General features: G+C 43.7%; 1 protein-coding gene across 7 annotated transcripts in view; it reads right to left on the reverse strand.

The window, feature by feature from the left end:
- camsap2a (calmodulin regulated spectrin-associated protein family, member 2a) overlaps positions 1-11,002 on the reverse strand; it is a 43,034-nt gene that overhangs the window by 2,469 nt on the left and 29,563 nt on the right. For 2 of the 7 annotated variants that reach the window (XM_063494967.1, XM_063494965.1), the window contains 11 exons: positions 7,721-7,817; positions 7,207-7,303; positions 7,086-7,117; positions 6,933-7,002; positions 4,676-6,821; positions 3,613-3,749; positions 3,001-3,224; positions 2,359-2,455; positions 1,934-1,999; positions 886-1,001; positions 377-495 (listed from right to left, as the gene is read on the reverse strand). In XM_063494967.1, coding sequence (XP_063351037.1) covers positions 377-495; positions 886-1,001; positions 1,934-1,999; positions 2,359-2,455; positions 3,001-3,224; positions 3,613-3,749; positions 4,676-6,821; positions 6,933-7,002; positions 7,086-7,117; positions 7,207-7,303; positions 7,721-7,817 — 3,201 coding nt within the window. The remainder of the gene's footprint in view (positions 1-376; positions 496-885; positions 1,002-1,933; positions 2,000-2,358; positions 2,456-3,000; positions 3,225-3,612; positions 3,750-4,675; positions 6,822-6,932; positions 7,003-7,085; positions 7,118-7,206; positions 7,304-7,720; positions 7,818-11,002) is intronic. The other 5 variants (XM_063494972.1, XM_063494969.1, XM_063494970.1 and 2 more) reach the window with 3 other exon arrangements.

Genomic DNA, 11,002 nt, shown 5'->3' on the forward strand with positions numbered 1-11,002 from the left:
ACAGCTTACAAAACACTCATGATACATGAATTATGAAGTGGCTATGATCTCTGCAGAGATTATGCCAAATGCTGCATAACTAATCAGATAGTGCCTTACAGTGCGAATGGATAATGAAACATACTGCAAAGGCAAGCCAAGAGTTACTCAAGGCAAAGAAATGGGACAGTCTTCAAAAGGTTTGCACTACAATCACATCTTGATTGTTTCAAATCCACTGTGATGGTGTACAGAGGCAAATCTACAAAAACTCTGTGTCTCTGAATTTAAAGACCACTTTGTATGAAAATGTACACTAAACATACACCTCAAAGAGAGTCAAAGGTCCCATGTCAGTTTTAGTGCAACTGGAAGTATAGTTACGAAGGACATGTACCTCCAAAATCTTGTTCTTTTGCCCCTCGTTGACCTTCCCTGCAAGGCAGCAGTGTGCCAGAGCATTTTGGATGATGTGCTTGTTAGATTTGGCGCTGGGCTCCTTGTACAGCCTTGGTCCTGAAAGAAAAACGGAGGCAGGGAGATCAGGATGGGACTGTTGCCATAGCAACCACTCCAGTGATGTCAAAGGAAAGACTTGTTTGCTTGGTTTTACTCTTTCTGCTGCTGAATCGTGTATGACGATTGCTAAGGGTAGGGTTACCAGTTAGTCTGACAGAGGAATGTGAGCTATTTGAATCAGAAACAACTGTTTATATCATTACTTTGAACTGCAATCAGTACAAAAGGAAACCCTGCTTCAGACAATGAGATCAAGATAAAAAATTAAAAAAACTAAAAACAAATTTCCAATGGATAGAACAAAGATCTAATTTAACAACTCTATGTTGTGAATATTTGCCACTTTTAATATGTGTATAAACTAAGACGTATACTGAGTTAACCTACCAGTGTACTCTGTATTTGATGTAACAGAAGAGGTGGTGGATCCATTTTCCCAGTCCTTTTCTCCATTCCTGCTGCTGGAGCGACTGGGGGACAGGAAACCATCAGCAGAGTCAGGCCTAGAAAACACACACACACACACACACACACACACACACACACACACACACACACACACACACACACACACACACACACACACACAGAGCGTTAGTTTACCTCTCTGGATGTGTGCTGATCCTGAACACTCAGCACAGCATACTGCAGGCACTGCTATTCAGTTCAGTTTGGTCATCAAAAGAAAGGACTTGGTTTGGGTTTTAGCTGTGTGACAAAGTCACGATAACCAGGGCAGCAGCAAAGCTTCCAAGCGCAGGCAGTGAATACAATTTGGTGCATTAAGCTCAGTAAAAAAAGGTCAGATACATTTTTGTGCAGGATTTGGCATTTACTTGCTCTCACTGTAAGACTCTTTGCATTTGGAGTATTTTAACTTCACAATATTAAATCAAATGCTGCTTTTTACATGGACACCACCAAATTACATGATCTGTGCCATGCATTTGTAAATATAAGCAAAGCAAATGCACAGTAAGAGCAATTAGGCCAACTTGTGCAACTAAACTGACCATATTAACAAGTCATTTCAGCTTTCCTTGAATAAAAAAATGTGTTTATGACTTGATAAGATGGATGCTCTACCTCGGGTGTGCATTGGGTTTGTCAAGCAGTGGTTCTGAATAAATCACCTGGTGTTTTATCAGACGTAAATAACCAAAGCAGGTGTGGACATTGGTGAGAACAGCACAGCAGAAGGGTAAGCAGGAAAGAAAAAAGTGATTGTTTTGTGATGGTGATACTGAAGGAAGCATAGCGGACCTGCTTTGAAGTTAGTTATGAGTGTCTTAACAAAAAAACATTTGCTTTTGCTTAAAGTGCTTACTCAATCCCTAACAAAACCCATTGTGGTCTAAAGGGTTTTCAGTGCAGGATTGGGCTCAGGACAGCATGAATTGCCTTTAAGATTTCACCGTCAACCAGAAAAACTAACCTTCTCCTTCTCAGTTTAGGAGAGCCCAGAAAGTAGAAGAGACCGCTAGAGGCTAAACTAGAACTTCTGACGTGTGAAACAACATGAAAGGAAAGCGTTAAAAGGGAAGACTGAGAGAAAACAGGAAAAATGTTAGATCTGAGAGTTAGAGTTAGTCTGCTGGTCCAATTAAATGCACATCACGGCAGGTGTGAAGGATAAAACTCCTACTGTAACACCGGAGAGCACTTCAGCACGTGCTCTGCCTGAGAAGGCAGTGCGAATTTACTCTGTACTATATATCCGGCATGGATTTAAGGCTCTCACAGCAAGTAGAAAAGGTTAAAACAGTAAAATTATTTACTGCTGAATGGAACACAAAAATCTAAACCAAGTGTTAAACCTTTGTTTCATTTTGGGGGAAAAAGAACCCAGTAACATCTCACCTTGCTGCTCTCTTCTCAGAGTGAACGCTGTCGTTGTCTCCCAGGTTGAGTGAAGCGAGGGACAAGCTGGAGACTGAAAAGACACGCTGGCGTGAACCTGGATGTGAGATAATCACACGTGGCACGACACAACACGACACGATTACACCACAGCACGAATGAAAACACCACCGGACTGTCCACGGTGTTTTGTGCCACCTGCGACAGCATTAGAGCCTCAGTGCTGCGACTGAAATGTCTCACAACCACAAATACATGCAAAACCGACTAATATGATGCATAATTAAACACATATTCAGTAAAATCAGATCATATAATGCTTTTTTAAAAATATACATATATCACACATGCGTACACTGATGCTGCACTGCTTCCTTCAACGTGAGGTTTTAATTTGTTATTTTAGAACAATTTTTCAGTATACTAATTATTATTATTATTGCATTAATATCAATGCCATATATTAGCTTGATATTTTTACTATATAAAACAGCATTTAAGGAAACATCAGGAAGAAGGCAACCCTCAGCTGGCTGCTTAACACAGTCTAAGGTGGCACAATGCACTGCAGCAGCGAGACACTGATGTGACAGACGAGATGGCATTGACCTCTCTAAGAGAGGGGGTCATCTCCATGGTTACCTGTGGCAGCCCTCACGGGGGTTTTGGGTGAGTCCATGCTGTCGCGATGGATAGACTTCGGTCGCCCTCGCCTCTGTTTGGCCCCGGCCGCGGGTCGAGGTTTAATGACGGTGTCCATGTCCTCCATCAGCTTCAGCTGCTTCCTCCGGAGGTACTCCTGCTTGATGAACTCCTTCCTGGCCTTGTCCTCCTCCTTCCTGACACGCTCCTCTTCGGCTTTCAGTCTGAACAGATGCAGGGATGGAAGGAGAGTTAGCAATAAGATACTTTGAAATGCTAAATTCACCATACAAGAGACAGCTGATCGATTGGTAAATATTGTACTGCACTGCTATTAAAAAGAGACTAGTTATTTGGCAAGATGTTGTACGTTAATCAGGTCTATAAGTCTTAGATATATTAAGTAAATATTGGGACATAATGGGCTTCAGAAAGCTGTAATGTTACTATTACTATCTTGTGATGTTTCATAAATGGACAGAATGAAGAAAATACATGGAAGATAATACAAAATCGAAAAAAATATGAGGAAAAAGTAGGAAAAAGATTCTAGTAAAGCATCAAATAAAATCTCAACAAACAAGTTAAATTTTTTTTCTCAGATGGACACACCGAGCTTCCTCTTTCTTCTGCTCCAGCTCAGCTTCCAGCTGCATCTTCCTCTGCTGGCTCTCCTTTTCCCTTCGCATCCTTTTCTCCAGCAGTGCAGCCCTCTTCTGCGCCATGTTCTCCTCTGCTTTTCCATCCTCCTGTAGGAACACAAGGCAGCTGGGTTAAAGTGTGTGTGTGAGGTAATGCAAGCTGCTGTGTCAATTTATGAATATTATACGTTTAGCTGTTTATCTGTTTTTCATCAAGCAAAGTTGACCTTCTGTGATTGTGATGCAAATCCAGAGCTGGCAGAACCGAGTGTCATTTTGATACCCAGTAAATCCTTTTTATTGTTGTTTTGTTCAATCTAATCTGATATAATGAAGAGATGACTCTAAACCTGGATTGTGGAAAGGTCAACGTGCTTTTGTAATATTAAATGAGGCATTCAAAAGGGCTTGCAGAAGCCACAGAACAGAGGAATTTCTCAGGGCCAGAAAGAGCACATTCCTTTGAAGGCTTTCTAAACACTTTATTATGCAACAGACGCTTTGTTTCATGTCCCTGTGGTTAACGCTGTAATATCTGAGTTCAGACTATAAATATAAACACACGTGACGAAATGAATTTGAATTCAGCTGATTCTAATGGTGGCACAGCAAACTTCTAATACAACTCAACTACAAATCTGATTCCTGTAGAGGTTAATTCATGTGACCGCTCATTGCTCATCCCTCTGTATCCGCCCTCGTTTTCTAGCCGACCCATCTTCAGCCCCGTGTTTCCACAGCTGCGCCTGAATTATTCACAGCAGCCCCAGTTTTGTGACCCACATTGAGGCCCAGACAGCAGTTAGCAGCAGCCTTAGAAGCTATAAAGGGGAAGATGATACTATCCTCAAACAGCATATATCCTGTGCTACTTATCATCTTCACCTAGGAACAAAAACTGTTTCCCTATGAAAACAATCATTTCTGCCCAATTAAAAATATGTCTGTAGGTTTTTTAAATTTGTTTTCCCCTCAGCGACACGTTTAAATGCCACTCAGGTTGTGTGTGTGTTAATTTTTGTGATTTAGCCTACCTTGAAAAAGAAACCGCGGCACAGCTTCTGTTCATCATCTAGGCTTTCCGCATCCCCCTGCTGCATTTCCAGGCTTTCATCCAGAGTTGGATCCTCTAGCGGTTTCACCACTGACAGAGGAACCTCAATCAAACTGCTTTTGGCTTGGCCAGACAATTCTGACTGGAAAGGGATCTCTGTTGGCATCACCGTGAAGGTCTCTACCACAGGGTGGGCTAGAACCTCAGGGAATGTTGACTCTAAAGTAGGTTTGAGCTCTACATCTGACTTCTGAACTTTCTGGTAATCTGTTTCCATGTCAGTGGTCTTGGATTGGTGGGGAGCTTCTGTTTCCTGGGTTTGGGCATTAGTACCTACTTCACTTTGCTCTTTTTTGTTCTGCAGTTTTGGGGAGCTACAGGGGGAACCGGCTATACCCACAAGCTCTCGCTCTGGGGAAAGGAGGGAATGTATTTCCTTGTTTTTATCTGCAACTGGAGCGACCGTCTCCAAATTGGCGGTTGCTGGTTTCTCCCCCATGTAAACGAAGGAACTTGCCAGGGGCTGGCAGGGAGAAAATCGCCGTAGCCTTGGGATGCTATCGACAGACTGCGGCGCGGTTAGGACGCGACTGTAGGGGGCCAGCTTGAGCTCGCTGGGTCGAGCGGTGCGAGGATTACGTGAGTGGAAGGACGCAGATTTCCGTTTGATGCTGGTTGGAGAGCGATGGGTGGAACGAGGGGAGTCAGCCGGAGAAGAGGGTCCCGAGGATCGAGTGACGGCTCCGGCTCGACCGTGCTTCTGTGGCGAGGGGTTTGTATGTGGAGGAGGGATGACCCACGCCTGCTGCTGTTTTTGCTCCCTCATGGCCATGATTACTTCTTGCTGCTGAGCCAATCGCTGCATCTCAGTTTGGAGGAAGGCCAAAGAGTGGTTGAGTTTCTCAATTGAACGTGTATACTCTGTAAGATCCACTTCTGTCAGCTGAGCGTGGCTTTGTCCGCCTTCCTCACCTGCACCGGGAGATTTTTGCCAACAGGAAGCCGTGCTGCTTTGCTCTGCCCCGTCAGGTGTGTCTGCCTTGTTCCTCCCAAATTTAAAGGTGGGACTTGTACTTGCTGACTTTCCTTCTCCCTCAGTTTTTCCTCCCTCTTCTCCACTTGCTGCACCGTCACCTTTTCTCTTTACCACGTTTAGGAATGCTGAGTGGCCCATCTTTTGCCGATGCCTTGTGAAAGCTGCCTCCACTTTCTTCTTCTGTGCCTCAATAGCTTTCCGTTTCTCCTCGAGCCTCATCCGCAGCTGCACCATCTCTGTAGCCATGACCTGAGCGGGGTCATTGGGTGGAAGCTGGACAGGTGTGGGTGACGGCTGTGAAATAGGGGGCGGTGTGGTTTGTTGGCGGACCGGGCTGTGCTCAGGGGTCGGGGCCCATGAGACAGATAATGGGAGCCCAAATTCAGAGCCCTCCGGAGTGGTCTTCAGGGAGCTGCAGCTGCCCCTTCCTGAGTCTGGTGCTGATGGATTAAGCTTCTTCATCTTCTGCTCAGCAAAGCTAGTCATCTTTACTGCTGAAGGGGATTTGCTTTGACTGCTCGGGCAGGGGCTCGGCGTGTCCATGTCCAGCTCCATGTTCACAGAGCAGTCTTTCAGAGAGGAATCTTCATCCAGCATGTCCTCTGTTTGGATATGGATGCCAGTGTCCACTTCTGTGGTGTCCGTGGTGCTCAAAGGTCCTTTGGAGTCCACCTCTGACACTGGATCTAAAGCACCAACGCCGGCACCATGTTCCTGACTATGCAGAAAGAAACCATTGTTGATGCCCTCCACTGGTGGCCTGGTTGGGCTTTGGATAATCTGGAGGGCTTCCTCCATGGACGGAGTTGTTTCTGTAACTCCTCTGTGTCCGTTGGAGTACCCTTGCTTGCTCGGCTTCATGCCAGCAAGGCTGTCTGGGCAGCCTTCCTCTTCAATGCCGACACTCTGACCATTCACTGGCTGGAAGGACAGGTTGCGCTTCATTCCACGGGGCATGTGAAGGACCTTGAAACCAGAACCATCATCCGTGCTGACAGACCTGAACATGCCACGTGTGGAGGGAACAGTGGCAGGCGCAGACTCCTCTTTATCAAAGGGGATGTCAAAGGACACACCGTAAGGCCCAGATCTTAACACAAAAGACAAAACAAAAAACAACAAGAAATTGTAATTTAATTTAGCAGATTTGGTTAACAAATGATAAAAGGTTACACATAAAGAGGGCAATGATAACACTCACCTCTTCTCTTTTGGCCAGGTACCGAGATTGCCATCAACAAAGGACATTGAGGTTGACCTCTTGATCTCTCCTGTAAGACGCATATGATGAGTAATCACAACAGAATGCTTTTGTATATACTTTGTATGTATTTTCATAAATAAATATAATCACCTGAGTTTCGGGGCTGGGGCCGCAGGGGTAAACTTGAGAATGAGAGAGACAAACATGATGATGGGAACTGAGAATTTTCTGCCACCTGATTTCTTGTCATTGTAACTTGGTGCTAACATACCTGGGTCTTTCAGGGCTTGGGGGCCTTTCCATAAAACTCTTCTTAGTTGCCTTGGAGATGGGGATTACAGGGAAATTCTTCAAGAAGGATGAGGGCTCTGACATGATAAGACAAATAAAAATGATCAGACTGTGGTTTTTCAATAGACACAATGTAATATTGCATGATCCTTATCTGATTAATTTGTGTATGATTCAGAGAAAAAACATTACCATACTCAGTTACTGCTGCTTCGCTACAAATCGTGACACTAGCATGACTATAGCTACTTTAAATTTAATTGAAACGGCATTACATTTTAGGTTAGCTTTCCCTTCATCCATAGTTTACAATGATTTGTGTTTATTGGAATTGTGTATGTTGGAATGAACGTCTGACCATATGGTTGATTATGCATCTATGTTCGATCATGTACGCTTTAATGTCTGAATTTTATTCAAAACTGTGAAGCAATTTGTGTCTCTTTGAAAAATGCTATACAAATAAAGTTGCAGGGTTAGAATTTCACACTTGCCTGTGCCTTCGGTATCGAGCTTTCTTGGTTTCACAAATGACGGTTTGACCACCTCAAACCACCAAAACAGCTCTGCCATGAACACCAGGTAGTTATTCTGGGGAGGAAAACAAGAGCAAGATTAAAACCATTCAAAACACGTAAATGCTACAGCACAGAGAATAAAATCCGGATTAGTCCAAAAGAGCATGTGCAACTTCATTCAACTGCATTGTCTGATTTGTCCAGCAGGTGTCTCTGTTAAGCTGAGGTATCATAAACTTGTATTGTACCCAGTCTATATATGACTAATTAGTTGATAGAATATCCTCTTTAAGAGAAACATGCCTCACAGTTCAAACGACTGTAGAGTCATTTACAGGGAAATTATATTTTCTGTGTGTTGGCTCAGGTAATGTAAATGATGCTAAAGCAAATAGTACCAGTGCTAGTCGAGAAGCGATTAAGACATTAACCTCATTTACAAAATAGAGGTCACCTGCATCCAACCTGAATGAGACTGAGAGTCAGATCTCAAAGGGATTTAACACTGCTGTGCCAGGTCATGTCCACGTTTGAATCGGGTCAACATACACGAGGAGGTGAAACTGCTGGAGGAGAGTGCACTGCGCTGCAAAAAAACATCAATCTTACAAAGTCCCTGACTCAGCATTTCATTCTCCCAAAGCACTGTTGTTTGTTTCCTTATAATAATGGGAAAAAAGCTTATTCTCTAGAAACATTGCCTTTCTTCTGCACCCTCTTTCTAAATTCTTTCAATCTGTACAAAGAAATGACCAAATAACATGTCTCCAATCCAAACAGATGAGATTCATTTACAGTAATCAATTTCTGCTGAATGATCAGGCCAGATTGTACAGTTTTTCTTTATTCACTCACAGATGCACACAAATGCAAATGAGTGGAGTAAAGCACGACCTTGAGGAATCCCACCCTCTACCAGCTCTCAGTCCACGGTCTCCAGACAAAGACAAGTCATGAGCAGCATCTTTCTGTACCAGTCAAACACCAGAGCGCACGTGTCAACTGAAGCACAAAAGCACACCAGGAAGGACGGAGGCAATTAACACCAGCACCCTGGTTGGCTGGAGGGGGGGTGTTACTGCAGCATTTCACATGGTTTTGTTTCCCGTCTAATTCACATGCGAGCGTGCAGGGCTACAAGAAGACGAAAAGGTGTGTCTGCTGCAGAATGCTGCTCCGCTGGTGTGAGAAGCAGTGGAGCACATGGTTAACAAAGTCGTCAGAGTCGAGTAAAACAAAAAATGATCAACTTCCCATTTTTCAGCTCATATTTTTATTCTCCTGATGACTCTGGGATTAAAAAGCAAATTAATTACTAATGAACTCCAAATCAAATAGTGCTGGTTACCTTTTAGGTGTGTTCAGCATGTGAAGCACTCCTCAGAAGAAAGAAAAAGCAGGAAAAAAAAATGACTGAATGAGAAAGAGACAAAGATCTCCTGTCATCCGCCCTTCCCAGATTGGTGCCACCAGCTTACTTGTTCTCTCCTCCCATCTGTTCGCCCGACTACTACTGACACACCAGGTGTGAGTGTTTTTGCTTAATACCCCCCAGCCTCAGCACTCACACACACACACACACTCAGTCTGATCCCTTAAACCAACCACTGCACCACCACCACACCTATCTCCCCAGTGAATGGCATTACTGCCTCGTGGGTTGCCAGGTCTGCAGCATTGCCAAGTTCCCTGTCTGCAGATTTGAGTGTGTGCCGCTCAGAATGAAGTCAGATTGGTGATTACTAGAAGACTAGAAGATCAGAGCTGAGAGTGGTGGGGTGGGGGAAGCTAATCCACTTTGCGGGTATAGGAATAAACACCCTCCCCCTCCTCCCCTGTATGTGCCAAACACATACACAACAGTGAAACATTCAAATGCACAGGAAAATATATACCAACAAAGCACCTAGAAAAGATGTTATCCAGCTCAGCGCACGATGCGGCCTATAGCCACACAGTGAGCATTCAGAGGGAATTAATCTTAACAGTCACTGGGCCAGAGGGTTGATTAAAGGATCTACGTCCAGCAGCCAGCCAGACAGACTCACTCCAATCTGGAAAAACCACCCTTTGATCTATCGCCAAGTTTATCAGACAGCTGCCAGACCCCTATTGAAAGACGGTAGGAGAAAACATTTGGATTTTTAGAAGCGATTGCTCAGAGACACGTAGTATCGAACATCATATTACTTCCTGTAACCCTGCCACTCTTTACCTGACAGTGAAGATAAATTATACTAGACTGCAATGTGTGTTTACTACAGCCACGGCTATTATATGTAATCCTGTGTGCCACTTTAGGTCAAAGGAGTAAAAGTGCCATCCTTCACTGCTGACAGTCAGCTCATAAACAAATGACTAATTGAGAATCACGTTGAAGAGGGAGGTTATGAATTATTGTAAGTGTGTTAACTGCCTCCTCAGGACAACTACAGCATGTTTGCGAGGAACCTTGTGGTACAAAAGGAGCTGGTGAATTTCATTTATCTTCCTTGAGTCCACAGATAGCCACTATGATGTGTGAGGAATTAATTAAACATAGAGCCAGTAAATGGGAGCGGGTTGGGTGATTTAGTGGTCTGGTGTCCATTAGCAAAGAATGGCCTTAGGTAATGTATGTGATATATGGCTTTTGGGTTCCTTACAGAAAGGAAGAAAGTGTTAGTAAGTGTCTTACTAAGGTATACTGAACATAATGTCGAGTCAACCTGTCATCACCATACATGCAAATTTTGTGTACCTTTAGAGGAAAGAGTGCAGACTCTTAATCTTGGAGAGGGCTACATATTTACCAGAAAGAGACCTGGTGTCTGACATGAAGATATCAGGCAGACTAGTTTGGGGGTGTGTGGGCAATAAATGTTCCCACTGTAACGCTTCATGCTCTTTTCCAATTTTCTGCATCTGATTTCTTAGGAAGACTGATAACATCTATTAAACGATCTTCTCCAAACCAGCTAGAGTTAATCATTTAAGCTAAACTGTGGCATTGTCCAGGTTCTCTCTTTACTGCAATCCTATATTCTGATGTACTTTATTGTCACGTGTTATATCTTATGAATTATGACTATTTTAATGTGTTTTTAACTGTGATTGGAAACCACCAGCTCCAATCTCCGCTAACCACATCTGGCAGCAGCATTAGCAGAGGGACACTTTCACAGAGGCAAAGTGTGAGTCTATTGTGTATGTTACTGTAACACGTGAGCCCAATCTTGTCATCACTTTCCCAAAGATGCTGTCCCATTTACTCTGTTT

Source organism: Pelmatolapia mariae, linkage group LG15 (assembly GCF_036321145.2).
Source record: "Pelmatolapia mariae isolate MD_Pm_ZW linkage group LG15, Pm_UMD_F_2, whole genome shotgun sequence".
Lineage (NCBI taxonomy): Eukaryota > Metazoa > Chordata > Actinopteri > Cichliformes > Cichlidae > Pelmatolapia > Pelmatolapia mariae.